Source organism: Stigmatopora argus, chromosome 1 (genome assembly GCF_051989625.1).
Source record: "Stigmatopora argus isolate UIUO_Sarg chromosome 1, RoL_Sarg_1.0, whole genome shotgun sequence".
Taxonomy (NCBI): domain Eukaryota; kingdom Metazoa; phylum Chordata; class Actinopteri; order Syngnathiformes; family Syngnathidae; genus Stigmatopora; species Stigmatopora argus.
In genome coordinates this window covers 2,398,325-2,425,698 of record NC_135387.1, presented here as the reverse complement: position 1 = coordinate 2,425,698, position 27,374 = coordinate 2,398,325, and the positions used below count along the sequence as shown (strand labels likewise).

The following is a 27,374-nucleotide window of genomic DNA, read 5'->3' as shown; positions in this document are numbered from 1 at the left end:
AAATAGAGGGAAAATAAATGAAATTTCCAGAGAAAAATACACATTTATTTGACTTCATGTTATTCTTTTTATATCAATTTATTAACATCTGTTTCATTGGAAAAATGTAATTTTTAATTATATTTTTAATTTAAATACTTCTGGCTTTTTTGGCATTCTCTTTTCTTTTTGCAGTCTTTTTATATGTAAAATTTATTCCTCGTGACCTCACAAGGGTCAGGGGGTGCTGGAGCCTATCACAGCCAACTGTGGGCACTAGGTGGGGGCACCCTGAATTAGTGGCCAGCCAATCGCAGGGCACAAGGAGATGCACAAGCCATTCAAATTGCGGCCGCAAAATACTGACTCACGAGCTGTTTGAGACCCCTGTAAATATAAACATTTAAGAAAATAAAAAGACAAATAATCATCCATCCATGAAAGGGTTAATAACAATTCCAAACAGAAGAATGGTGAACATATCTGTGTGTTTATAGTATGTTCCTTTCTTGATTGAACTGCAGGATCCTATCCTGAGAAATCTGGAGAGCAGATTTGCCCTCCAGCAGAAAATTGTGGAGGCCGCTAAAAAACTAGCGAATGAGCCTGAACTGTGTAAGACAGTCAAGAAGAAGAGGAGGAGAAACTGTTTGGATGCAATGCACAAACTCCAGCAGATTGAGAATGAGATGAATCATTACCGAATCAAGAAGGGAAAAAGGCCAACCCAGCGGGCATCAGTCATCATTGCTGGTAACAAGTGCAAGTAACATTCCCGATTAGTCTGTATTCATTAATATATTTCTCTTTGTCCAGATGAACTCTTGCAATCCGACTGTAGCTCCTTGTCAAGCCTGCCGTTGGAAGATGGTGAGCTTGGCAACATATCTTTTCAAAGAATCCTGATCAGACCATGATTCTGTGCCATCATATCTTGATATTCAGATGACTCGGATAGCGCCAGTCAGAGGCCACGATCGCAGTCTGTGCAAGACTCCCCTCAATTCAGTCCTTTATGCTCGCCGGGGCCAGAATACGATGTGGAGAGGCAAACATCTGTAAGAGAAAATAACCAGAACAAAAGGTGAGAATTGGTGTCACCTGTGACTTACATTTTCAACATTGCTTTATTTTTTCTGTTGCACACATTGTATTTGCATTTCTTTCTCATTCTCACCACCCTCAATGTGACAACCCTTTAGAGGGGCTTCCGTCTACTACCACTGTAATAACTCTGCAGTTTATATAACTGTTAATATATCCATAACAGCAATAGACGGCGGAGCCAGGGTAAAACACGTGTAGCTCTTTATTGCCACTGTAACAACTCACTCACACACAAACCGGACACACAACACTACTACGTCCGGGTTACGCTGTGCTACCCCACGGCTCCAGGTGGCGTGGTTAAACACTCTTCCATAACCCGAGGCAACTATCATTATCAATATATTACACTCCTCCCCCTTTAACTATGAAGTTCCTATTTAGACTTAGCACTCAACTCCAACAATTATCTTTGCCTCATTAACTTTTTATAATTTTACTTCTCAACTTGTAACTAAATTATTACTGCTAACACAACCATTAGACTCAATATTCCAGTCTTTGACATTTCAATCTCAGGAACTCTTTTCACATTTTTGTATGAACAGGAACTCTTTTATTTTAGGAACGACGTTCCTCACAACTGACCGATCACAAATTCAGTCGCTTCGGAGGTGCTCTATCTCTCACTGGGTATCTGCGCCCACACACCTCTGGGGAACTGACTGCTCGGTTGTCAGGTGTAACTGTCTTGTCACAGGCCACTGAGCCTGGCGAAGATGTTACACGTGTCTCTTCAGGTGAGTACGGGCTACCACCTACTGCTCCAGGTGTGCCTTTCCCCCCCACATCTGCGTGAACCACCACAGGGTACTTGTTTGTGATGTCCAGCTGCTCATCCGGAAGCTCCAATGTCTCTGGTCTGGACGGTTGGTTGTACAGCAGATGATCAATGTGGATCGAGCGTCGGCTCACACCATTCCACACCAGGTAGGTGACTGGTCCGAGTCTCTTTTCCACTGTTCCTTTTGTCCACCTCTCCTTCCCTCCACGGAAATTCCGGATCAGAACTGAGTCACCCTCAGACAGATGTCTCAGCTTGGAGGTGGTTCTATCATGATAGTGTTTCTGCTTCTCTTGTTTTGCTTCCACCACTCGAGCGAGATCTGGTTTCAGTAAGCTGAACCTGGTCCTGATTTGACGTTTTAAAAACAGTTCCGCTGGTGCACATCCTGTAACAGTGTGCGGTGTACTCCTGTATGCTATCAGGAAGTTAGCTAGCCTGTGCTGCATAGTTATTGTGACCTTTTGTTTCTTCTCCTCGAGTACTTGTTTCAGCAGTGATGCTTTCACTGTCTGAACTGCTCGCTCTGCCGCTCCATTGGAAGCGGGATGGTAAGCTGGTACCAAAGTTTGTTTTATTCCGTTGCTCAGCAGGAATGTCTTGTACTCCTGCGAAGTGAATTGAGGTCCGTTGTCAGAAACAATCTCCTCAGGAAGCCCGTAGGAAGCAAAAATATTCCGCAACGCCTCAATCATTTTGGTTGCTGTGGTTGTTGCCATGGCGATGACCTCCAGCCATTTTGAATGACTGTCCACTAGTACTAAAAAGTGGTGTTGGTCTTTCTCTGCAAAGTCAATATGTATTCTCTGCCAAACTCTAGTCGGCCATTTCCAGACGTGTAGAGGTGCGGTTGCAGGTAGTTTCCTCACACTCTGACAGGCGTCACATTGTTGTACTGTATGTTCTATGTCACTGTCCAACTGCGGCCACCACAAATAGCTCCTGGCCAAGGCCTTCATCCTGCACCCTCCCGGGTGTCCTAGGTGAAGATCATGCAGTAGTCGCTCTCGGTGTGCTGGTGGAATGATAACTCGAATTCCCCACAATATGCAACCTTGTTCCACCGACAGTTCATTTTTCCTGAAAAAGTATGGTTTCAGTCTCTCGTCCTTGTTTTGACTTGGCCATCCAGACCGAGTCAGCTCCAGTACTTTGCATAGGACTGGGTCCCTGAGAGTGCTCTGTGCAATCTCTGTAGCTTGCACGGGAAGCTCATCTACTACTGAGAAATAGAAGATGCTGTTTTCCTCCGCTGTGTTATCCTTTTCCTTCCCCGGCAGTCTAGATAACGCATCTGCATTGGCATTTTCTGCTGACGTTCTGTACTCTATACTGTAGTCATAAGCCATCAGTCTCAGCGCCCAGCGCTGCATTCGCAGAGCAGCTAAAGTGGGAATTTCAGACTTAGGTCCCAAAATAGCAAGAATGGGCTTGTGGTCAGTTATTAAACTGAACTTTCGGCCATATAAATATTTATGAAATTTAGTCACGCCAAAAATTATGGCCAAAGCCTCTTTCTCTATCTGACTATATTTGTTTTCTGCCTCTGTCAATGTACGCGATGCAAATGCGATCGGTTTCTCATCTCCATTTTCCATTATGTGAGATATGACAGCCCCGATTCCATAAGGGGATGCATCGGAAGCTAATCTCAGGGGTTTCTTGGTGTCATAGTGCACTACTACTGAGCTTTTTACTAACTGTTCTTTTGCATCTTTGAATGCTGCTGCACATTTAGTAGTCCATTGCCAATCAACTTCCTTCTTCAGTAGTTGATGTAGCGGCTGCAGCACCGTCGACAGGTCTTTCATGAACCGACCATAATAGTTTAATAGTTCTAGAAAAGACCGTAGCTCTGTGACGTTTGTAGGCTGGGGTGCATTAACGATGGCTGCCAATTTGTCGCAGTGGGGTGCAGTCCCTCCTTATCTATCAGATGCCCCAGGTATTCTACTTTCTCCTGCATGAAATCACATTTTGCTCTTTTCACTCTTACCCCGTAGCTCTCCAGGCGGCTCAGTACCTCCTCCAGATTTCTCAGGTGTTCAGCTCTTGTCTTTCCTGTGACCAAAATGTCGTCTAAAAAACAGGTGACATGCTCCAAGCCTTGGAGTATCTGGTCCATCACATTCTGAAATATGGAAGGAGCACTGGACACTCCGTATGAAAGTCTATGATACACATACAGTCCTTTGTGAGTATTTATTGTCAAATACTTTTCTGAGTCTTTTCCTAACTCCAGCTGTTGGTAAGCCTGTGACAAGTCTAACTTGCTGAAAAGAATGCCTCCAGCTAGGGTGGCAAAAAGGTCTTCAACGTTTGGTAGTGGATAGGTCTCCTCTTCCACACTTTGATTTACTGTGACCTTATAGTCTCCACAGATACGAATTGACTTGTCTGCTTTGGGTACCACTACTATGGGCGCGGCCCACTGACTATGTTCTTTCTTTGAGATAATGCCAGCTTTCTCTAGGCGATTTAACTCAGTCTCAACTGCATTCTTTAATGCATATGGCACTGGTCTGGCCTTCCTGAAGATCGGTTTGGTATTTGGCTTTACTGAAAAGTTGGCCTTAAAATTTCGAATAGTGCCCAACTCCTCAGCAAACACTGCTTTGTGTCTCTGCAACACTGTATCCACATCTGCGTCGTTACCGCCCCTTGCTGGTATAACTGAGAAGATGCGTGCCCAGTCCAGTTTGAAGTTTTGGAGCCAGTTACGGCCAAGTAGGGCTGGTCTGTCACCTTTTACGATCACTAATGGTAGCTCCCCACCCTGGGTTCCATATTTTACCTTGGCCGTCACTTGTCCCATCAAAGGAATGTTCTCTCCGGAAAAAGTTGACAGCTGCACTTTACTTACTTCCAAAGGCAGATGAGAGAGATGCTTCTTATACACAATTTCCGAAACCAGTGTTACAGCCGCTCCTGTGTCCAGTTGCATCTCGAGAGGAGTTCCTTCTAATATGACCCGTACTGTCATTTCCTTCCTCCAATTCCCGACAGCATTTGTGGGATACACGGCATTCAAGCGATACGACTCCCACCGTTCATCATCCGCACTTCCTGTTGTCTCATTTTGATTTCCTTTTACATACTGTGTGTGTCCTTGCCAATTTTTAGTTTTACACATCCTTGCTATGTGTCCTCCTTTTGAACACTTGTAACATGTCTCTCCTTTATACCTGCATTCCTGAGGGGCGTGGTTGCTCAGTCCACATCTGTAACAGGGTTGGTGATTTTCTCTTCTCTGTGGTCTGAATTTTCCACTTGTGGTTTTACTTTTCCAATCGCTGGTGGCTGGTTGGTATTTCCACTCACTTTTGCTTGTCTTTTCCTGGTCAATCTTATTTAATGTGGCAGGTTCTTCCATTTTGCTAGCGAACTCCAACGTACTCTTTGATGCCATCTCCATGGACAACGAAAGTTCACATGTTTTTTTAAATGTTAGATCTTGCTCCGTGAGTAATCTTCTCTGAATAGCTTCCACTCTTAATCCACAAACAAATCTGTCTCTCATTGCTTCGTCCAAATGAAGACCAAATTCGCAGTGGCTGGATAGCTGCTTCAACGCCACGATATAATCCGACACAGACTCGTTCTCTCTCTGATTCCTCTTTTGAAACTTGAATCGCTCCGCGATCACCAGCGGTTTCGGGTTGTAATGAGATGCTAATCTTCCACTTAGCACCTCATATGAGAGGCTACTAGGCTTCTCTGGTATGCAAAGGCCCTTCAACAGTCCGTAGGCCTCTGCACCTATTATAGACAGGAACACGTTGGTTTTTGTACCTTCCTCCACTTCGTTGATGATCATCCATTGTTCAAAACGTTCCAAGTAAGATTCAAAATCTTCTTTAACTTCTTCGTATTCGCCGAGATTTCCCAGGAATCTGGCCATGATGCAGCGCCGCCGTTAGCTTAGCACTCGTGCTAATGCTAGTCTGCAAAGTCACGTTACCTCCTTGTAACGCCTTAATCTCCTCGTCCGAAACTTTTAATCCCTACCGCTGGAAAGGGATCCCATCCTCGTCGCCACTGTAATAACTCTGCAGTTTATATAACTGTTAATATATCCATAACAGCAATAGACGGCGGAGCCAGGGTAAAACACGTGTAGCTCTTTATTGCCACTGTAACAACTCACTCACACACAAACCGGACACACAACACTACTACGTCCGGGTTATGCTGTGCTACCCCACGGCTCCAGGTGGCGTGGTTAAACACTCTTCCATAACCCGAGGCAACTATCATTATCAATATATTACAACCACAATCCAAGAAAGGTGTCCTTCATCCAAAGTACCCCCTATAAAACCCTCCCCATGCCTTCCAGATAACCCTGCAGCATGCCGCCCACAATGGTTATGACCCGCAATGCCTACAGCAGCAGCTTCCCAGCATTGTTTTTCCTCACCGTATGGTTTAAGGTATTAAACCTCATATTTAAAGGCCCCACATCATGCTGATCCACGACCCATTGTCCTTTACTAAAATGATAATCCAAAAAGCATAGAAACACAAATTTAATCTCATTTTGTTGTTTCGAAAAATACTACAGTACTGCTTCAAAGTGATGTTACAAGCGTAGGGCGCTCATTATGTTCTCTTTGGTGATGGTAATCATGTGGGCTACAGAAATCAATGGCTTTAGCCGGCATTCTTGTCTTGGCCAGCATCATCAGAAGTTGCACCATTTAAAATCCTGGTTTATTTTCACATGATGAAATATAAGATTTTCAATTGCCAGGTTTGTTTGTAGATTTGAGTGGTTGTAAATGTAAGATTCTTACCATAGAGAACATCCTATGTGAATGGAGCTCAAGACAGATCTGTGCTGGGACTGTATCTCCTTCTTTGAATCAAGGGGGCTGTGATATGGTGCTTCAGCCTCCGGTTTAACTCGTACGGTACAATTTTTCGGGACTCTTTCAAATTTGCATTCCATGATATAACCAATAAGAACTTGTCTACCTCCTTTTCCGTTAAGCCATACAAGGTCTGGTGGCTCTCTCACTAATCTTGTTTTAAAGAAGGCTGATTGAAACGTTACATAAATGATTGTGTGAGTCTTGATCGTCTATTTTTGAATACTTTTTGACAAGATTCTATGATTCAATTGGTGTGTAAAAGTATGTGATATAGAGACTTTAAAAGTTGTTAGTGTATCCATTTGAATTGGGAGTGTTGCAGCAAGTGAACAACTCCTGACTTCATAGAGATTGAACATCTAGCGCTGTCAAAAGCAAGATGCACCCTCCCACCAATTAGTTTATGAATATAAAATAGACATCCAGTCCATTTAAAGTGTGAGAATGGGCCAATCCTCCCACTTCGAATGGTTTAGACGTCTGGTGCTGTCACAATGCTGCGTATGTCTAAGCCATAAAAGCAATTACTTTACAGTCAAGTGACAGGATAAAAAACACTTGATGGTGGAGTGCACAGGTGTCAAACTGATTCCAGAAAGGGCCAAGTGGGTGCAGGTTTTCCTCCCTACTGAAACATGAGGAGGTCTCCTGGAAGAAGCAGCAACTAACTGCAATCAACTGATTACAGTTGTAAGAGAACAGATTGGTGTAGTACTGTATTTTCACGACTATAAGGCGCACATAAAAGTCTTAAATTTTCTCCAAAATAGACAGGGCGCCTTATAATCCAGTGCACTTTATTGATGGACCAATACTAAAATTGTTATCACGATAAAATAAAATAAATCAGTCGATAGGGTACACCATCCTCTACAGCTCTCACAACTACGGCAAGCAGCCCCCGACTCTACTATTTTCCCCGTAGAAAAAGTACTGCGCAGTGACTGCTGGGATATATAGTTCTTTTGTCAATACACCCAATGGATTGTGGCCTAGAATAGTTACACTAGCTACTAGCTAGCTACTATTTGCGAATGGATTATGGCCTGGACATCGACATCAACACAGCTTTACGAAGCGTGGAAGGCAGCGCTGGAATAGTTACGCTAGCTACTAGCTAGCTACTATTTGTGAATGGATTGTGGCCTGGACATCAACATCAACACAGTTTTACGAAGCGTGGAAGGCAGCGCTGGAATAGTTACGCTAGCTACTAGCTAGCTACTATTTGCGAATGGATTGTGGCCTGGACATCGACATCAACACAGTTTTACGAAGCGTGGAAGGCAGCGCTGGAATAGTTACGCTAGCTACTAGCTAGCTACTATTTGCAAATGGATTGTGGCCGCCTGGACGAACGTGTTTTCGATGACTCATTTGGACATTTGTTCAATTCGGACACAGAAAATGAGGACTTTGATAAATTTTTGGGTGATGATGATGTGAGTACATTGTAAAATGGCTAAATAAAGTACAACCGAACTCAGTTTTGCTTCCGGTGCCTTTTTAAAAACGTGTTTTTAGCGTGTGGGTGTAGCGTGTATGTTTAAGCTGGTGTATGTTTTGCCATGCCTGGCTGCGTCTATAAAAACGGTGCGTCCTTTGTGTGTGTCAAATACAGAAATAGCACTCGTTACTGATACTGCGGCTTAAAATACGATGCGCCATATAGTCGTGAAAATACGGTATGTATCTACCGTATTTTCTCCCTCAACAAAATGATGATTTAATCCAGAGTATGCCTTGTATGCGCATAAATTAGACTTGACATGCAAGAAACTGCAAGGTGACAAAGATGAAACGCCATAACGCAAGACAATGCGTCCGATATGTTCATTTATTTCAAAATAGAGAAAAGCTAAACAGAGAAAGTGCTAAACAAAATTTATTTTGACGTCTATGAATGAGATTCAAGAAAAACAAATAGACCGTATCTTGCTTAAAACGTGAAAAAACTCACTTGTGCTTGGCACTGCACATTCTGGGCACCTTAGTTAAACGTGGTCTGACTGGCCAGACGCGAGTAGCCTTGATAGATATGTTCGGAGTGTTGACCATGTCAGCACATCCCAATAGTTGTTAAGGCTGAACGAAGGTCTTGTGGTCGATCTTTACAATATCAGCCTAGATACCTGTGTAAAATGTATCTAATGTTACCCACAGACTTGGTGAAAAGTAGAGCGCTACGAACACACTTCCTGAATGTACTGCTCCTGTGAATTCTTTTTAAAATTTGTCTACATACAGGCAACAACCTTTCAGAACACAGAAAGGAAATGATTGTACATTTGTGATAATGAAATAAAACAAAATTCCACTTTGATTTTTTTATTATTTCTTGTTCGAAATTGACAACTATTGCAGTAATATGAACCATCGAAAGAATTGAGATATTTCGACATTAAAGGCGATATGGCAACCACAACATCTTAAACTTCTGTTAAGACAATTGTAATTTCTGTCATTCAAAAGCATCAGGTTTTTGTCAAGATGGACTTATTTCTTTGTTCAAATTGAATTTTTTTATATTTTGCATTTACAATGACAGGCATATTAACTTCCTTATGATAAGGAACCTAATAATGTGCTTTTGATTCATACAGTATCTCAGAAATACCACTTGTGATGATTTTTCTTAAGATTTTCCCTTCAATTATTACTACCATGAATACGGAGGTGAAAATTGGGAATCGGGGGCGGCTTATACGCGAGAAATTGTAATATTCAAAAAATTCAAGGCAATATTCAGGGTGCGGCTTATACGCGCGGGTGGCTTACATGCGAGTAAATACGGTATCTAGTGGTTATACTAAAATGAGACATTTTTTAGTACAACACGGAGTGCACAGAGGAGGGAGAGAGAGAGATAGAGAGACTTTTTGGATGAATTTAGATTATGATACAGACACACTTAAAAATAAGTTTTAATCTTACCTTACACTAAACTTATTTCTAGTGTTATTTATTTTTTTCCTTTTCTTCTTCCGGCTTAGCTCTTTTTGCCTCCCTTCCACCTTCCGTTTTAGCCAGAGTTTTTAAGAGGAACCTATCTGGCGTTGTTTGCTTTTGTCTCTTCTCATCTCATTTTCTGAACCGCCTTATCCTCATTAGGGTCGTGGGGGGTGCTGGAGCCTATCCCAGCTGACTCCGGGCCAGAGGCAGGGGCCTGGATCGGTGGCCAGCCGATCGCAGGGCACGAGGAGACGGACAACCATGCGCACTCATACTATACCTAGGGGCAATTTAGAGTGTCCAATCAGCCTATCATACATGTTTTTGGAATGTGGGAGGAAACCGGAGTACCCGGAGTTCTTGTGGATATCTTTACAAGAGGGAGATGCCGCAAGAAAGACAGTGCCCAGCTATGATCATAAGCAGCCTCTCGCGTCTCGGCCACCTGGCTGTCTTGTATGTTCGTATCTCAAGGCAAATATTTGCTCGGAATTTTACTCGGATCTGAAATTTCTCGTATGTTGGGGCACTCGTATATCAAGGTATGACTGTACTATATATTTATTGTTTTTGTTACTGTGTAATTATGTCCTAAAATATTAGTTTATTTGTGTGTTCGCTACCTCCTTTTTTTAATTATTAGGTATTTTCTTAAAAATGTTATCTTCATATAGATATAGAAACTGTTTTCATGATTCAGGGACTTCTAATTGTGTTTTGTTATCATTGATTTTTATTTACTGTCAACACGTCAGAATTAATTGCAGTTTACTATTTATAATATTGTCCATCCATCCATCCGTGCATCTTCCATACCGCCCATCCTCGAAAGGGTTGCGGGGGTTGCTGGAACCTAAATCAGCTGTCGTCTGGCGAAAGCCAGACTGCACCCTAGACCAGGGTTGGGCAAACTTTTCGGGCCGGGGGCCACATTGACTTTAAAAAATTGACAGGCGGGCCGGGTCAGTACAAGATACGATACATATAAAAAAAACTGCATTCGTTAACCATACATATGAAACAAACAGAAAAAAGGACTAAAATATGATCCTACTCATCACTCATCTGGGATTTATGGGGTGCTTTCTTGGTTTTCATCAGACTAAAGGTCTGTTCAGACAAATATGTAGAGCCAAATAACACCAGAATCCTCTGTGCCATCTTCTGGATGTTTGGAAATTTGGTTGCACTTAATGAAGCCTAAAACTCAGAGACTTTCAGGGAGTTGAACTTGTCACATTGGAGATCAATCAGTTCCAACTGCAACTCCTGTGGAACCGTTTCCGGGTCTTGTGAGAAAGGACATGACACCAGCTGTCAATTTTTCCAAAATCACAAAACCGATGGCAAAATTGCTCATGCAGGTCATCCAATGATTTCCTGTATTTTTTCACATGCGGGGGCCTCCTTTAACGCAACCAGTGTGGAGAAATGAGCAAATGACTTGTCTGATATTTGCTTGAAAAATAAAACCAGCTTGGTTTTGAAGGCGGAAGGTTTGCTTGCATTTCATGCACAAATTGTTTTTTCTCTTGTAGCTTCACATTCAGCTCGTTCATGTGTGTCAGGATGTCGACAGTAAAAGTTAAATGTTCAGAAATGTGTCAGTATTCTCAAGTAGCTCCCACACACATTTACATACATTTACTAGGCTAGTGCGCCATCTATCAGGGAAATTAGGGTATTGGATTGGTTTGGATAACTTTATTCATCCCATATTCGGGAAATTTCATTGTGACAGTAGCAGAGGGTGATTAGACAGAACAACAAAGCAAAAGCACAAAGTACAAAGCAAATCAAAGTAAATGGGATCATTAAGACAGAAAAGCAGCAAAAACACAAAACGAGCAAGAGTGGACGGAGCCATCTTGGTTGCGGTAGCTAAAACGGATACAGACTCAAAAAGACGTTGTAAAGTTGGAAAAAAACTGGAACCACACACAGGAAGTCTTCCACAAGATGGGGAACTTCTGCAGACTGTGACCGAGATAGAGAATATGCAGAGTCACTCTTCCAAGCTTATCCGCACAGTTCCTCAGTAGTCTGGAGCTGAAGACAACAGCAGCAGAGCAGGACTCCGCTTCCGGCCTGGTAAGCGCCGACAGCTCTTCCATCTTATCCCTTGATGGAATGGTTGGTCAGAAGCGTTGCTTCTTCTCCCGGCACTTTGGTCCAGCTCCGAGTTTCCAGCGGGATTGAGGTGTTGCTCCTTCTCCTGCATATTGTAACAGCTAGTCCCATGTGTGTTACAGCGTAGGTGTTGGAATAATGATTAATACCATTAAATCATTATTAGTAATATTTAATTAAAACTGGAAGACATCATTCAGATAACTGATTACAACTTGCAAGGAGAATACACTCATAACGCGCCTTCGTTCCTGAGCATTCTGCCGTGCAGTCTCCTCTTCTCTGTATTTAGTCGCACATAACTGAAAACATTTAATGTAATCTGATTCAAAACAATTGCCATTATTAGATCGAAACCAAAACATCTGCGTAAGAATTTGCAGTATAAGCATAATAATTTCTTTATAAGGTAAACTGCCAGCGTCCCAGACAAAACAATTTATGAGTTTCTTCGTAAATCTTCATTGCGAACTTGCATCTGGGTGTCTGGGTTGCGAGGTCTATCTACCAGTAAACAGTCCTTGGAGGGTGAGGTGTTATGTCAACAAGCTGGAGCCAGCAGGGTGACCTCGAGTTTGCCCCAGTCTCAAATTAAAGACACTCTCATACAAAAGTAATTAAAATGCATACATCTATAATATTATCCAGAATAACCCCAATATTCCCCCGTTTTTATAATATGTATGCTAATAATTCATTTTATGGCAAATACAAAGGGGAAATGTCCGTTGACTGCCTTAATTTTACCCGCTTAGTCCCTACTCATTCGGCTTGTCTGAAAAAGAAAAAAGAAAATCATTTTCGCCCAATTCGTTCTCGGAATTACCATGCTCCTGGAATTCACTGCTCCCCTCAGTACGTTTCATCAGCAGAGGATATAATTCATGCAATTTAGAATTTGTAGGGGCCATCACAGTGGTTATAAGTCGGCTTAGCAAGGATCTTAAGCAGGGAATAAGACAACACCCTCATAATGTCAAAGTCGTAGCAAAAATGGCTACTGAAATGACAACAGATAGGACCAAACCTTTGTATGTACGAAGGCCTAATCCCACCAATCTGTCAAGCGGATAATTCTACTCCAGTATTCTTTTTCATCTTGCGGTTTAGGGTCTGCAGGCCATCGTTGGCCCTGGTGAGGGACCCAGTGGGGGACGTGTTGTTGAGTGCAACATTTTCAAACATTGCATACGCCCCCTGCTCCTTCAAGAAGCATTTCAACCGCTATGCGATCCTGGAACGCCATCAGACTAGTGGCTGCCAGTTGTTTCTTTATCGCCACAAATCCCTGTTCAGTATAATTTCCAAGGTTTTGGACATTGTAATGCAGGTAATTTATCCTATCCACATTTTTGTTTTGGGGTACTTAAAAGAAAAATAGACTCCCAACCTGCTGCGACCTGATTAGCCAACTTATACTCATCTGGTACGCCCCGGGGGATGCCAATCGCATCAATGTATGTTGGATCTCCCTCTCCATACTGATCGACACCGTCGGGAGGGACCCACCATCATACTGGATTTCAGCCAATTGTATCTCCACTGTAGATGGAAAAACAGACACTGGTAAAAGCAGTGACCCCAAGGCACAAAGTCCTGCCGCGTTTCGGCAGGAGTCGTATAATTTATTTCTACCACACCACCATAGGTCAGAACGTGGTATCAGGGTGTAGTCGGTTTTAGGACATGGGCACACCACGTCTCATTTATCGCCTCCAGCTTCAGACCATGCCCTGTAAGGTTTAAGCAGGTAAAATGATCAAACAACATGTGTTGAAAAGTTAGCTTTGTCCTTTGCTGCTCTTGGAACAGGGTATACATTATTTCTCACACTTTGGCTTACATCTTCTTTTATCATTATCTCCTTTACACAATCGAGTAATTTGCGCGGGTACTACTCTTAAGAGAGGTCAGGCCCCATACATGTTATACAGGTTTGATTTATAATAGCTGCATTTTCCATCAACAATCACCAATTATTTCTTACCGCCTCCCGTTTGGGAACTCCCTGTTGCGGAAATGAATTCATCCCTGGTCATCTCAGATTTCAATTTCACTATGGCGGATCCGGGTGTTTCCATCTCTGACGGTTTTCCATAGACATGGTCATTGTTGTTGAGACACAAATGTAAAAGTTGTAAAAAGGGTCTTCTCCACCTGCCCATGGACTTAGGAAAAACGTCAGACAAGGATCTTTTCCACAAGTTAATTTGTCAGTCTGAATAATGATTTGTAATGCCCCCACTGTATGGGTTAATTTTATCAAAGGCCTGATGGTTTTTTCGCACACGTGTGTCATCCAAGCTTGCCAATCTTGACCAGTTTCTGCAACAAGGTTTCCCCAATCTCTGTTTTAGGACTGTTATGTACCACACATATTCTCTATAAAATCCATATGTATCCTTTGAAATGGATATGTAGCTTTTGTAGCTTGACAAAAGGGGAATTGCCCGTGTTTTGGCCGTATATCTGCATATATATTGAATCCATAATCTCCCCCCTTTTTGAGGCATGAAATGCCCCATGACTCAAAATGGCAGCCCTCCTAGATAAGTCTTTTGTTTTTGTTTAGTCCACCAGGTTCCCAAATTTCCCATTGCAGAAATAAAAAAAAATCATTTGGCGAAATTCTTTTCCCTTCTTTTTGTTTCTGTCCTACTCTGCCACCGCCGTCCTTGAAAGGCTTATCAGCGATTTCAGAAAAATTCCACCTTGATATTAGAAGATTGATATATCTTGGTGGCTAGCCAATTAAAACACAAAAGACAGACACTCATCCACGCTCGCACTCATAATCAGGGAATTTAGAGTGTTCCACCAGTCATCCATAATTTTGGTTTGTTGGAGTAAAACTGGAGTACCCAAAGAAAACCTACAAATTCTTGAGGACACCAGGAATACTCCACACTCCGGAAGGTCTGGCTCCACCACGCTTTCATTAGTAGATCCTCGAGCTGCAAGGTTGATGCCTGAAGGAACTAGGTAATTAATGTTTTAGATTCGCGTGCCACATATCTAAAAATAGAAATTTGTTCTGGAAGTTCAATTGCCACCGCTCCTTACCCCAGTCAGTCAGCATGTGGACTGCCATGCGAGTGGCTGTGATTAACTATCTATTCGCCAATAATGCAATAACGGAAAAGTTGTGACACATTGAAACACACACACACCCCTTAAGTATTTTAACCGTTTGTAAAAACTTTACTTCCATGTTCTGCATTAAGTTACACCCCCTTTCAATGCTATCGAATTTTGCCCATTCTAGACAACCCATCTACTCAAAGCATTACTCAAAGGTTGATATTTTATAATTTGGAGATGCTATTTTTGAAACATAGACATTCATTCATTTCATCACTTGTTTCACACCATGAAAGGCCCCACCAGAATTTTTTGTAGATATTCTCCTTTATCTAAGCTTGTTATTGCCAATCGTTATCACTGTAACATTTAGGTGTATTAACCCCATAATTGCAATGCTGTAAGTTTTGGCTAAATTTCTCTTAATTTGTATGCCCCTAAAGCAATAGACAGCAACGTCATTTGGTTGTATCAATTGATCAATGCTAATATCCTAATAGTCATCAATATGACATATACCAAAGCATATTTCCCCCTTCAGGACAAACAGGGAATGTCTTTTGTGCACTTAAAAACACTCCATGTTTCTTCTAGGGAAACTATGCCTATCCTAAATCAATTATCTTATCTACCCCAGCCAGGTCCAATTTACCTAATGATTTGGACGAATGCCATGAATTTTCTCATGCCATTTTTTCATTGTTAATTTCATGTATGATCTCTGTAACAACCAAATAACTCTTAATACCTAAGACATAATTCACCTCATACCATGTTTACTTAAGATAAGAGCTATTTCCTATAGCTCTCTGTTACCACAATAAAAATCAACAATAATTAAATTAGAGAAATAAACATTTTAGTAGGTATTCCATAATTAAAATTTTCAATGTTTAATAAAGGACCCAAAAATTGTCACCAATATGCCATAATATTGAAAATTTTCCAATCCCCCCCTTTTTTTCTTTAACCAGCCAATCTCCTATATTAAAGTATTTTGAACAATCCAACCATTCAAAAACAGTATTAATATTCTTTTATCCTCCAAAACTAGCTCTCTTTAATTAAGAGCCCTTTTAACTTCACAAATAAAAAAAAAAAATAATAATAATAGCTCTATTCCCAATTCCAAAGCTTTTACCAAATCAATCTTTGCTAAACAGATTTTCTATCACCTCGAAAGACATTTCTGATTAAATCCAAAGAATAAGTGCGGAGGTAATTGCGGAAACCCTGCTTCTTTTATTATGAAATGTTTAACGGAAGCACGCTCTTAGCCGCTAACTGTGACCTTCACGTTCGCTGCGAAGCAGCATCCTTATATTTTGTTTACACATTCCAAAATGCTCCCTTTTTCTTTCTGTGCACAATGCTTCGCCTCCTGTGCACAATTCTAATGCTTTTTAGAGAAGACTAAATTAATTCCTCTCCCGATATCCAACTATATCACAATATTTTGCTAAGACCCCATAATCACAATATGCTGCAAGCATAACTATATCATAGCAAAACCCATTTTTGCCCTCAAGTTTGCTTCAGCACCCCAAGGCCAATTATTGTAAGGTCTTCACGGAAGGGGTCCAAAAAAATGTAGTCGCTTGTGCGGTCCGCGCGCATACTGAATGTCTAACACTGTCATGTTTCTCCGCGTTCAAATCAGCAGCAGCAAAAACAGCCGCGCTCCCCCGCAGCCGCCGCATTATTTGACCAGTTTAGAGTATGACAAAAACGCAGGTTTGGCAACCCCGCTAAACATTTACCGTAATTACTCAAATATAACGCGCACTCGAAAATAACACGCAGGTAATCTTGGGCCAAAAATATCTGGAAAAACGCAGTAATCGAATATAGTGCGCACCTAAAATTTCCCGCTGACGAAAATCAGAAATCTTACCTTTTTTTCTTCGTTTCACGATTGTTTTGTTCAAACAAATTTATTCATTAGAATCCTTCAAATGAAGAGTTCCTCTCTCTCTTTGTCTGTCCTCTTGTTATGATCGCGCCGCGTCGCTGGGTCATCGCAGCGCGATCGGGGGCATCTGTTACGGTCGCGCCGCGTTGTGCGACGCGACCGTGGATGTAGGTAGACCCAAATACAGGAAGCAGGAGAGGACGAGGCATTCAGCGTGATACGGAGTCCTTTAATGAATCAACCAAGGCGTGGAAACAAACGTGGCCGCATGCGGCGCGCATACGGACAGAGGCAACAGAATAACGACAGCTAGCGACCGCTAGCAACCGCTAACAACAGTCAATGATAGTCAACGATAGTGAACGATCCGGCGACGTGTGATGACGCGTCGCTACTTAAATACAGGAAACGAAAGCAAACAATGGATTGGCTACAGCCGGTATGCGTCAAATTCCTCTTCCTCCCACAACACATCATCCGATTGGCTTTACGAGATGACGTAAAATCCGTGCGTCGGCTGTACGAGATGACGTAAAATGCGTGCGTCAAAGTGAGTTTGACAATGCTTTTTTCGATCGAAAATTTGTAATTTATTTTAGTTATTGATTATAACACTCACCCCCAACTATTGGAATTAATTATATAGCAAAAATCTGCGTGTTATATTCGAGTAATTACGGTAATTGGCCGTTTTGTATTTCTTTTCGACTGTTAACCAAAATATTCCCGCTAGCGGAGGGGATCAAAACCAGGATAAGCCGCAATAAGCCATTTCATTCCATTAAATTGACAATACATTTAGGTACTATTAACAAAGTATGTCTAGCACTTGGAAATAACCATTTTAATTGCAGTTTTACAAGTTTCAGCATCACACAAAAATTCCAATTGAATTCCATTTACAAAAAATGTGATCTCTGGTTTAACCAAATCAAATGCCAGTGTTTCCATTAAATTTAGCTCAACATCCCCATGTTCAAAATCCTCATTCAAATCATTTTGAGCAGGCATGCCTTGTTTTTAGAACAAAACAGCCCATCGCCTCGCTCCTATCAACCAACCGAGGACCGCTATTTTTTACAAAACAGCACGTTTTGCCTTTCCCCGCCTCGTCATCAAAAACAATAATTAGTATCTGTGGAACAAGCCGTATCGCTTCTATCTCCATTCATATATTATACATATATATTACCTCTATGCATTAGTACGTACATTATCCCGTAGTATCAATATCTTATGCATATTAAGCTAGCAAAACCATATTTATTTTATCTATAAGTTTAGATGTCTAATTCTAAAAGCGCTCTGATTTTCAACAAATTTCCAATCTTTACACGGCAGACGCATCTTTGGATCGTCGTCAATAGCCGCGTTATTGTTTGAGCTACCCATTTTGGAGTGGATTCGTGTGCAACCTCGTAGTAACTTTTTTTTTCTTCTCCTCCTGTTTCTCCTTAGGCTTTAACAACTACACACACAACCAATGTTCCCTCTAATTTTTCGTTGGTCTGGGCAGAAAGACAACCTCCCTGATCGCACTGAGTACCAGTGTGAGCGACATCATCGGTACTCGGATGATTTGCCTAAAGACGTTTCGCCGACGGACGTTTGACAGACGGGCAGGTCGCCGAATGGACGTTCCGCCGAACGGAGGTTTTGCCGAAACGGGATTTGCGCGCTCGCCCCGCCCCCGGATCGTGTGTCTACAAGTTTTTCAACCTCGGCCCGCGGGCCATATACGGCCCGTTAGGATTTTTAATCCGGCCCGCCACCGGCGTTGTCCAAATTATAGTAAAAATCAATGTTAGTCTACCATCAATGGCAGCCCGGGAATAAGCACTCTTGGGCGGGCATGGCAGCCCGGGAATAAGCACTCTTGGGCGGGCATGGCAGCCCGGGAATAAGCACTCTTGGGCGGGCATGGCAGCCCGGGAATAAGCACTCTTGGGCGGGCAGATGTAGCAGAACCGAGCCGTAAAATGACAGCAATCGGGTCAAATCCATCCTAAAAAAGCATTTAATGATTAAATACAAATACTGGAGCTCTTTGGACATTAGAACCGAGCCCAGGGAAGTGAATTCCTCGGTAAAATGTCGGGATGGAGGCAAAAAAAACGTCTATATACGTCCATTCGCCAAACGGCTCAAAATACTCTCAAATTTGGTCAAATCCAGCCAAAAACAGCGTTTAATGATTAAATACAAATACTGGAGCTCTTTGGACATTAGAACCGAGCCCAGGGAAGTGAATTCCTCGGTAAAATGTCGCGATGATGTCGCGATGGAGGCAAAAAAAACGTCTATATACGTCCAGTCGCCAAACGGCTCAAAATGCTCTCAAATTTGGTCAAATCCATCCAAAAACAGCGTTTAATGATTAAATACAAATACTGGAGCTCTTTGGACATTAGAACCGAGCCCAGGGAAGTGAATTCCTCGGTAAAATGTCGCGATGATGCCGCGATGGAGGCAAAAAAAACGTCCATATACGTCCATTCGCCAAACGGCTCAAAATGCTCTCTAATTCGGTCAAATCCAGCTGAAAACAGCTGTGGTAATGAATAAATATAAATACTAGTATTTGTATTTAATCATTAAACTAACAAATACTAGTATTTGTATTTAATCATTAAACGCTGTTTGAACGAACTTTCATTCGGCGACCTGTCCGTCTGTCAAACGTCCGTCGGCAAAACGTCTTTAGGCTAATCATCCGGTCATGACATCATCATTGCTCGCTATGGGCACACCAGTATCACACCTGCCACAAGCAGGTGCATGTCAATGTTCCCTCTAATTTTTCATGTAAAACATGCTGTAAAACACGAAAAACACAAGAGTGGACAGAGCTACTGCCACTGGCTGCCGCTTAAACGGCACCATCATGGGGAAAGGGGTTAAAAAAAATACTGCGCGCCATATGATTGCTGCTGCGCAGAGAAGACCAGAGTAGTGCGCAATTGCGCACGCGCGCCGCTTAGAGGGAACATTGCACACAACCAAAACAACGTTGACCACCACGTTTTATAGACCACACTCGTGTCTACCTGCTAGTGGCTAGTATTCACAGGGTTTTAAAAATCGCCATCCTCAGGACGCGAGCCTTATTTCTCAAAAAAAGGCCATCGCGTGAATGCCCTTCGCGCACTTGGAACCCGTCAACAACATGCAGACATTTCACGCGGACTCACCAGAGATGTGCTCAGATGTCTCCCCAGATTAGTCGTCAACCGTCTAGAATCCAGGGCGCTCCTTCGAGTAATCTAGCCCGCAAAGAGAATTTAGCTGCCGTGGCCATGGTCTTTTTCCCAGATATCGAACGGAAGCGTCCTGGATTCTGCTTCGGTATCTTGACCACAGGCTCGAAGGACCAAAATGTTGGAATAATGATTAATACCATTAAATCATTATCAGTAATGTTTAATTAAAACTGGAAGACATCGTTCACATAACTGATTACAACTTGCAAGGAGAATACACTCATAACGCGCCTTCGTTCCTGAGCATTCTGCCGTGCAGTCTCCTCGTCTCTGTATTTAGTCGCACATAACTGAAAACATTTAATGTAATCTGATTCAAAACAATTGCCATTATTAGATCGAAACCAAAACACCTGCGTAAGAATTTGCAGTATAAGCATAATAATTACTTTATAAGGTAAACTGCCGGCGTCCCAGACAAAACAATTTATGAGTTTCTTTGTAAATCTTCATTGCGAACTTGCATCTGGGTGTCTGGGTTGCGAGGTCTATCTCCCAGTAAACAGTCCTTGGAGGGTGAGGTGTTATGTCAACAAGCTGGAGCCAGCAGGGTGACCTCGAGTTTGCCCCAGTCTCAAATTAAAAACACTCTCATACAAAAGTAATTAAAATGCATACATCTATAATATTATCCAGAATAACCCCAACAGTAGGCATGGCTGATGGTTCCAAAAAAGAAGTGGCAGAAAGAAGCCAGGCTAACAGAACAAAGAAAGTTGTAAAAACATTAAAGTATAAAGTACAAAGTAAAATAAAAAGGAATGTATTAAGAAATATTAAAATGTAATTTAAAAAAAGATAGAAAGTTGTAAAAACATTAAAGTATAAAGTACAAAGTAAACTAAAAAGGAATGTATTAAGAAATATTAAAATGTAATTTAAAAAAAGATAGAAGGGCTGTAAAACACGAAAAACAAATAAGAGTGGACAGAGCTACTGCCACTGGCTTCCGAGTGACGGCGCCCTCTTGGAAAAAAAATAAAAATAATTATAATAATTTGGACTACGTAGGCGGGCCGGATTGAAAGGCCTAACGGGCCGTATATGGCCCACGGGCCATAGTTTACCCATGTCTGCCCTAGACTGTTCCCCAGTCAGTCGGCTTATTGGGCACTCTAAATTGCCCCTACGCATGAGTGTGAGTGTGAAAGGTTGTCTGTCTCCTTGTGCCCTGCGATCGGCTGGCCACCGATTCAGGGTGTCCCCCGCCTGTGGCCCAGAGACAGCTGGGATAGGCTCCAGCACCCCCCACCTCCCGGGACCCTAATGAGGATAAAGCGAATTCAAAGCGATTCAGAAAATGAATGAGCCGCATCGTGGTGTAGAGGTTCGCTCGCCGGACTTCGGCGTGGGCAGGCGTGGGCTAGATTCCCGCTGTTGGCGGCGTGTGTGGTCGATTGGTCCCCGGTCTTTTGGTCGCCCCGACCGCAACAACGGGCGACCAAAAGACCGGCGACCAAAAGACCGGCGACCAAAAGACCGACGACCAAAAGACCGGCGACAAAACAAGGTAAAACAACACGCTCTATGCATGAATAAAAGCCAACAATGGCCATGAGCAGTTTCACTAAGCAGACGTGTGAGTGTATGAGTTTGTATGTACATGCGTTGTCCCTTTAAGAAGGTACGTCCGTCAGGGTCTTAACAAGTTCTAAAAAAAACCCCAATAAAAGTCCGGGAAATTTGGAGCATTTCTTTAGCCTAATATTTACTAGGGCATTAAGTATGACTAAATAGTAATTCACAGTTTGTATTTAGGGAATTTGAGCAACGATTTAAATGGTAATTATCAATAACCTTCCGGGCGACCAAAAGACCGGCGACCAATCGACCGTATACCGTTGGCGGTATGATTAGGAGTGCGGATGGTCAATTCTCTCTCTGCGTGGCCTACGATTGACCGGCGACCAGTCTAGAGTGTAGTCTGCCTTTCGCCCAACGACAGCTGGGTTAGGCTCCAGCAACCCCCGCAAGCCTTTCGAGGATGGGTGATATGGAAGATGAATGAATGAATGAATGTATAAAATCCAGTGGCGGTCGGTGCATTTTCTCGTAGCGCCTTCAACGTATCAATCCAACCCTCAAAAACTATTTTATGGCGAAAAACCTCTACTGCAGCTAGAGCTGCGACACATAAAAAATAATCAATAAATCAATGCATAAAAATTGGGTAAAATCCACTTCCTAGCAGCAGTTCATGATTAAATACAAATACTGGAGCTTTTCAGACATTAAAACCAGGCCAGGGGGGCGATTTTCCCGGGAAAAGACAGCGATGAACATCAATGGCGTACGGGTAAACATTGCCCGAAAATGGGGTAAAATCCAGCCAAAACTGCATTTATTGATTAAATACAAATACTGGAGCTTTTTAGACATCAGAACCGGGCCCGGAGTATCATTTCCCCGGTAAAAAGACAGCGATGAACGTCGATACGTCCATACGTGAAATGACAAAAAATGCACTAAAATTAGGTAAAATCCACTTCCTAGCAGCATTTATTGATTGAATACAAATACTGGAGCTTTTGAGACATTACAACCAGGCCAGGGGGGTGATTTCCTCGGGAAAAGACAGCGATGGACGTCAATGGCGAAACGGCAAAAATTAAACTGGGGTAAAATCCACATCCTAGCAGCATTTAGTGATTAAATACAAACACTGTAGCTTAAATACAAACACTGGAGCTTTTCGGATATCAGAACCGGGCCCACAATTGAAATATTATTTAGGAATATAGCCATATTATACTCACGAAAAATTATTTTTAACTGTACACAATATCCATCCTCCTTTCTTTATTCCTTCTTTTCTATCGCCATCGAAGCTAATGATGAAAGTCGAGCCTGTCCTGTCATATTTCCGGCATAGTCCGTTTTGAAAATGGCTTTAAATCAACACAACAATATACTATTTGCTTGTGCAGCTAAGTTAGCGCACTGAAAGTGCCGCACACACCATTATCCCAGCTGTAACAGGCTTGCTAGCTTCGGAGTTGACCGCCCTTTCTTAATGATGTCCATTTTTTGCTGGAAAAGTCCGTCTGGAAAATAGCTTCGTGAGCGAATCTGCAACAGAATCCATTTGGTTTTGCTTCTGTCGGCCATTGTGGGTGGAGTTTGCGATCTCTGGCTGCCTTTGGCCCGCCTACTAGCCAATCATAGTTGTTGAAAGCAATGATGTATCCAAGCCAGCAAAATGCTAATGCGTATGAAAAAGCATTGTGGGGTTGCCAACTCGAAATCTGATTGGTTAAAAGCAACAGTCTAGTTTAATGCAGCAGAGCCCGCAGAACTGATTGTGAAGGCTTTGAGGCAGATCTGATCTGGCAACAAATAATGGCTGAAATGTGATTGGTTAAATGCTTCAATATGAAAACACACATCTGGAAGCAGTGCAACCAGGGGGAAAAGCAATGAAAGGAAGCTAACAGACCTTTGGAATAATAAGTATTGATGGACAAAATATAATATCATTCAGATATTTCTTAGGCCAGCAGAGAAGGCCTTGAAGGCCATGACGGCCCACAACTGATAAAATCCCATCATCTGCCACTACTTCTTAACAAATATGAGCAACAAGCTATGTTCTCTTTCCAGATTCGAGGGGTTGCCTAAAGGCTTCAGGGCTCGCAGCGGAAGTTTGGAATCCCAGCCCCAGCTGAGAAAGGACGGAGACGCAGAAAAGCCAGTCTTCACCTTGTCATCAGCCCACCGCAGCAATAGCACAGAGGTTTTGGAGGACTGCTCTTCCTACACCAGCCAGTCCAGTCTGGACTTTTGCGGGCCCAGCATTTCTCACAATAGTACATTAGATTGCCGAACATCTACCATGCATCGTTTACACCGAAATGTGGAAGTGTATGGAAATACAGGGAGCATGCCCAACCTTGTGCAGCACCATTCTGGTTGTAGTTATGCCTGCGAAACCTCCACCCATTACCCACCAAGTGCCTACTATGTCTCTGGCTGCCCGTATCCAGACATGGAACCTTACGCTAATGGCGCCTACGTGTATGAAAATGATATTGAAGGCCACTACAATGTTAACCCCTCGTATCAAATGAACGGCTATGACAGACATGACAGATTCAGGCATTATGGTTCCGAGCAACAGGGCAGTCTTTCCCAGAATCCCTATGCAACTGTGAGGCCGCCACGGAGCCGTGAGGGACCAAGGAATGAACTTTTGGCCAAGAACATCCACAAAGCTATGGTTGCAGAGCATCTGAGGGGGTGGTACCATCGAAACCGCGGACCTAAGGAAGGAGAGAGGGCAGGATATGACTTTGACAGCGGCTCTCAGCTCAGTTTAGGCTACCAGACGATGCCGGCAGCCTTTAGCCACTCCAGCAGAACAACCTCTTTCTCATCAGGTAAGATGACTTCCTTAAGTGGTTTATAAATAAAGTCAGACAGAATTTGCCTTTCATTACCACACATTAATCTTAAAAAAAGTATGGGTATCACATTATTTGTGGTTTTATTCTGGCAGCTGTCTGTAACTAATATTGGGTGAAGAATGGAAAATAAGTCTGAGTATTCTTAGGCCCGGTGGTGCGAGTGGTAAGCGTCGGCCTCACAGCTCTGGGGTCCTGGGTTCAAATCCAGGTCATGTCCATCTGTGTGGAGTTTGCATGTGCCTGCGTGGGTTTCCTCCGGGTACTCCCACATTCCAAAAACATGCATGGTAGGCTGATTGGACACTCTAAATTGCCCCTAGGTATGGGTGTGAGTGTGCATGGTTGTTTGTCTCCTTGTGCCTTGCGATCAGCTGGCCACCGATTCAGGCCCCCGCATCACGCCCGGAGACAGCTGGGATTGGCTCCAGTGCCCCCTCCCACGACCCTAATGAGGATAAAGTGGTTCAGAAAATGAGATTCAAAAGTTTATTGTCACTGTACATGTGCATAGTGAGTTTAGGTTGGTTATTTCATAACATATAGTATATGTATATTTTAGACATATTTTCAAGCTTTCTTTTCTCCGAATTTCTTTTTTCCCCAGACAAGCGAACTTACACTTATGAACGATATGTTTTTTATTTTACATTTACAATTCATGCCAAACATATCATTTTGGTTTCATCTGACCAGAGCACCTTTGTCCACATGTTTGGTGAGTCTCCCAGGTGGTTTGTGGCAAACTTTAAACGATACTCTTTCTATGGAGATCTTTGAGAAATGGCTTTCTTTTTGCCACGTTTGGGTACAATGACAAAAAAATAAAAATAACAACATTGCTTTATCACTTATGCTTTTAAAAAGACAAGATAGTTGTGTGTACATAGTAATAAGCAAAATAAATTATGTCATAAAAATTGACTTTGGCCACCCGTTGATGCAATGGTTCTTCCGCCTGACTTTGGTGTGGGCAGTATGGGTTTGATTCCAGCTCGGTAGCGGTGTGATTGTGAGCGTGAGTGGTTGTCCATTTCATTGCGCCCTGCAATTTGCTGGCAACCAGTTAAGGGTGCCCCCTGCCTGCTGTCTGTGGTTGGTTGGGATAGGCTCACTTGTCAAATTAATGAAAAAAATATTTCAGTTTTGGTTTCTTTACCATGAATTTAGATGAAAACAGCTGTCAGACCTCAAAGAACATAGATTTTTTTTCCACAATATTGTTGCCTAATGTAATTAACTAAAATAATTAAAACAGCTTTATAATCCGCTTTCATCCATAGGTTTTTTTTGTTAATCTGCAATTCATGCTGGTATATTAGTTAAAAGGCTCTTGTTTTGGGCTCACTTGCAGTGTCCTCAGTGGAAAGTGCAGGGAACTGGCTGAACCAGCTGGCAGTGGACCTGGCTGACTACGACACACCCAACACACCAAAATACTCTCAACATGCAGTTTCTTCATTGCAATATAATCGTAGCCCCACACACAATGACAGGCAAGTTTTTTTTCATGTTAAGGGGATTAATTGACGTTACAAAATAAAAATAATAGCAAAGTACAAAAGTAGAAATTCTCAAAGACAGCATAATTTTCCAACTTTCCTTGCTTCTTCAGTTTTTTACCATTCCTTAATGCTTTCTCCACAGCTGTCCTCCAGAAAACAAAGTATGGCGCTCTGATACAAAGCCTAATAAATGTGGGTCAGTTGAGGTGGTTGGCACTGAAGACGTTGGAATGGATGAAACATCAGACAGCCGCTCTAGCATTTAAGGATGAGCCCTAGAAATTGGGTTCATGGTGTTTTGCAACTCGTGTTCATTTGCCCATCTTCATCAATGTTTTCATGTGACAAGTTAATCTTTTTGTAATGTTGTTGGACTAACCTTAACCCTGGTATCGCATGTTATCTGGATTAATGCAGTAGTTCTCAATGTATCACTGGTACATAGCCTCCCTCTGATGTTATGCAAAAGTATTCACTCACTATGTGCTGTGGTAGTTAATGATATTTGATCGCTTTTAATGAAAACAGATTGGACGCCTATTGTCGTCAATGGCAGCTGCAGAGGTAATAAGATAGGGGTGCTACAGCCGTTCATCCCGCCCCCATGCCATCTGTAGATCTCTTTTTATTCCTTTCATCTTAAAGTAGGATGGTTTACTGCTGTATCCATTTGATTTTTTTTCCAGCTCTTACTTGGGCAGCAACTACACAAACATCCAATGATGATGACAAAATCAGATCGTCAGAACGCAAAAAGCCATGGCAATCAGATGATGAAGAATGTTAAAACATAGGCGTTCCCTCCTAAAATTAAACTCTGAATCCAGGGTGCCTCTGATTGCAGTGGATTGTACTGTAGAAGCGAGACAGACTGTTTCGAAATTTCAAAATGTTGCACAACCTAAATGATTTGTGATATATAAGGCAACAAATTTTGTGCAGTGAAACTAGCAAAGATAAACTAATTGCTGTTTTATGCTGAAAAACATTTTTGTTAAGAAAAAAGAAAAGTTTAACTAAATTGATAATCCAGATTGTGAATGTGACACTTAGAATGTGATTGTTTATTAGAAGATCGTGAGTAGAATTTCTTTCCATTCTTTAAACCTGTAATCTGAATGTACTAATAATGTTAATAGTCTGTCATTTGTTGTCCATTGTCATGCTGTGATTTGCTGTGCGTGTTCAGGTAGTTTTGATAACAACTTTGATAAAACCCAGACAAGTATCACAAAAAACTTTTGTTTTCTCACACATGTACAGTCCATGTGTAGTTCGAAGTATCTTGTGGAGTGTCCTCATGAAATATTTTCCACTGCAAAGAAGGATTAATAAATACTTGTGTGACTCATTTGAATGCTCCCACTTCAAGTACAGTCGTGGCTGAACA

At 42.2% G+C, this 27,374-nt stretch overlaps 1 protein-coding gene across 6 annotated transcripts in view; it reads left to right on the top strand.

Annotated features, from left to right (window-relative positions):
* Positions 1-27,337, top strand: part of frmd4bb (FERM domain containing 4Bb) — an 80,655-nt gene extending 53,318 nt beyond the window's left edge. For 2 of the 6 annotated variants that reach the window (XM_077597803.1, XM_077597727.1), the window contains 6 exons: positions 504-732; positions 796-849; positions 925-1,063; positions 23,680-24,455; positions 25,834-25,975; positions 26,127-27,337. In XM_077597803.1, the coding sequence (XP_077453929.1) occupies positions 504-732; positions 796-849; positions 925-1,063; positions 23,680-24,455; positions 25,834-25,975; positions 26,127-26,250 (1,464 nt within the window). In that variant the 3' untranslated portion in view covers positions 26,251-27,337. The other 4 variants (XR_013299913.1, XR_013299921.1, XM_077597884.1 and 1 more) reach the window with 4 other exon arrangements.
* The last annotated feature ends 37 nt before the right edge of the window (positions 27,338-27,374 follow it).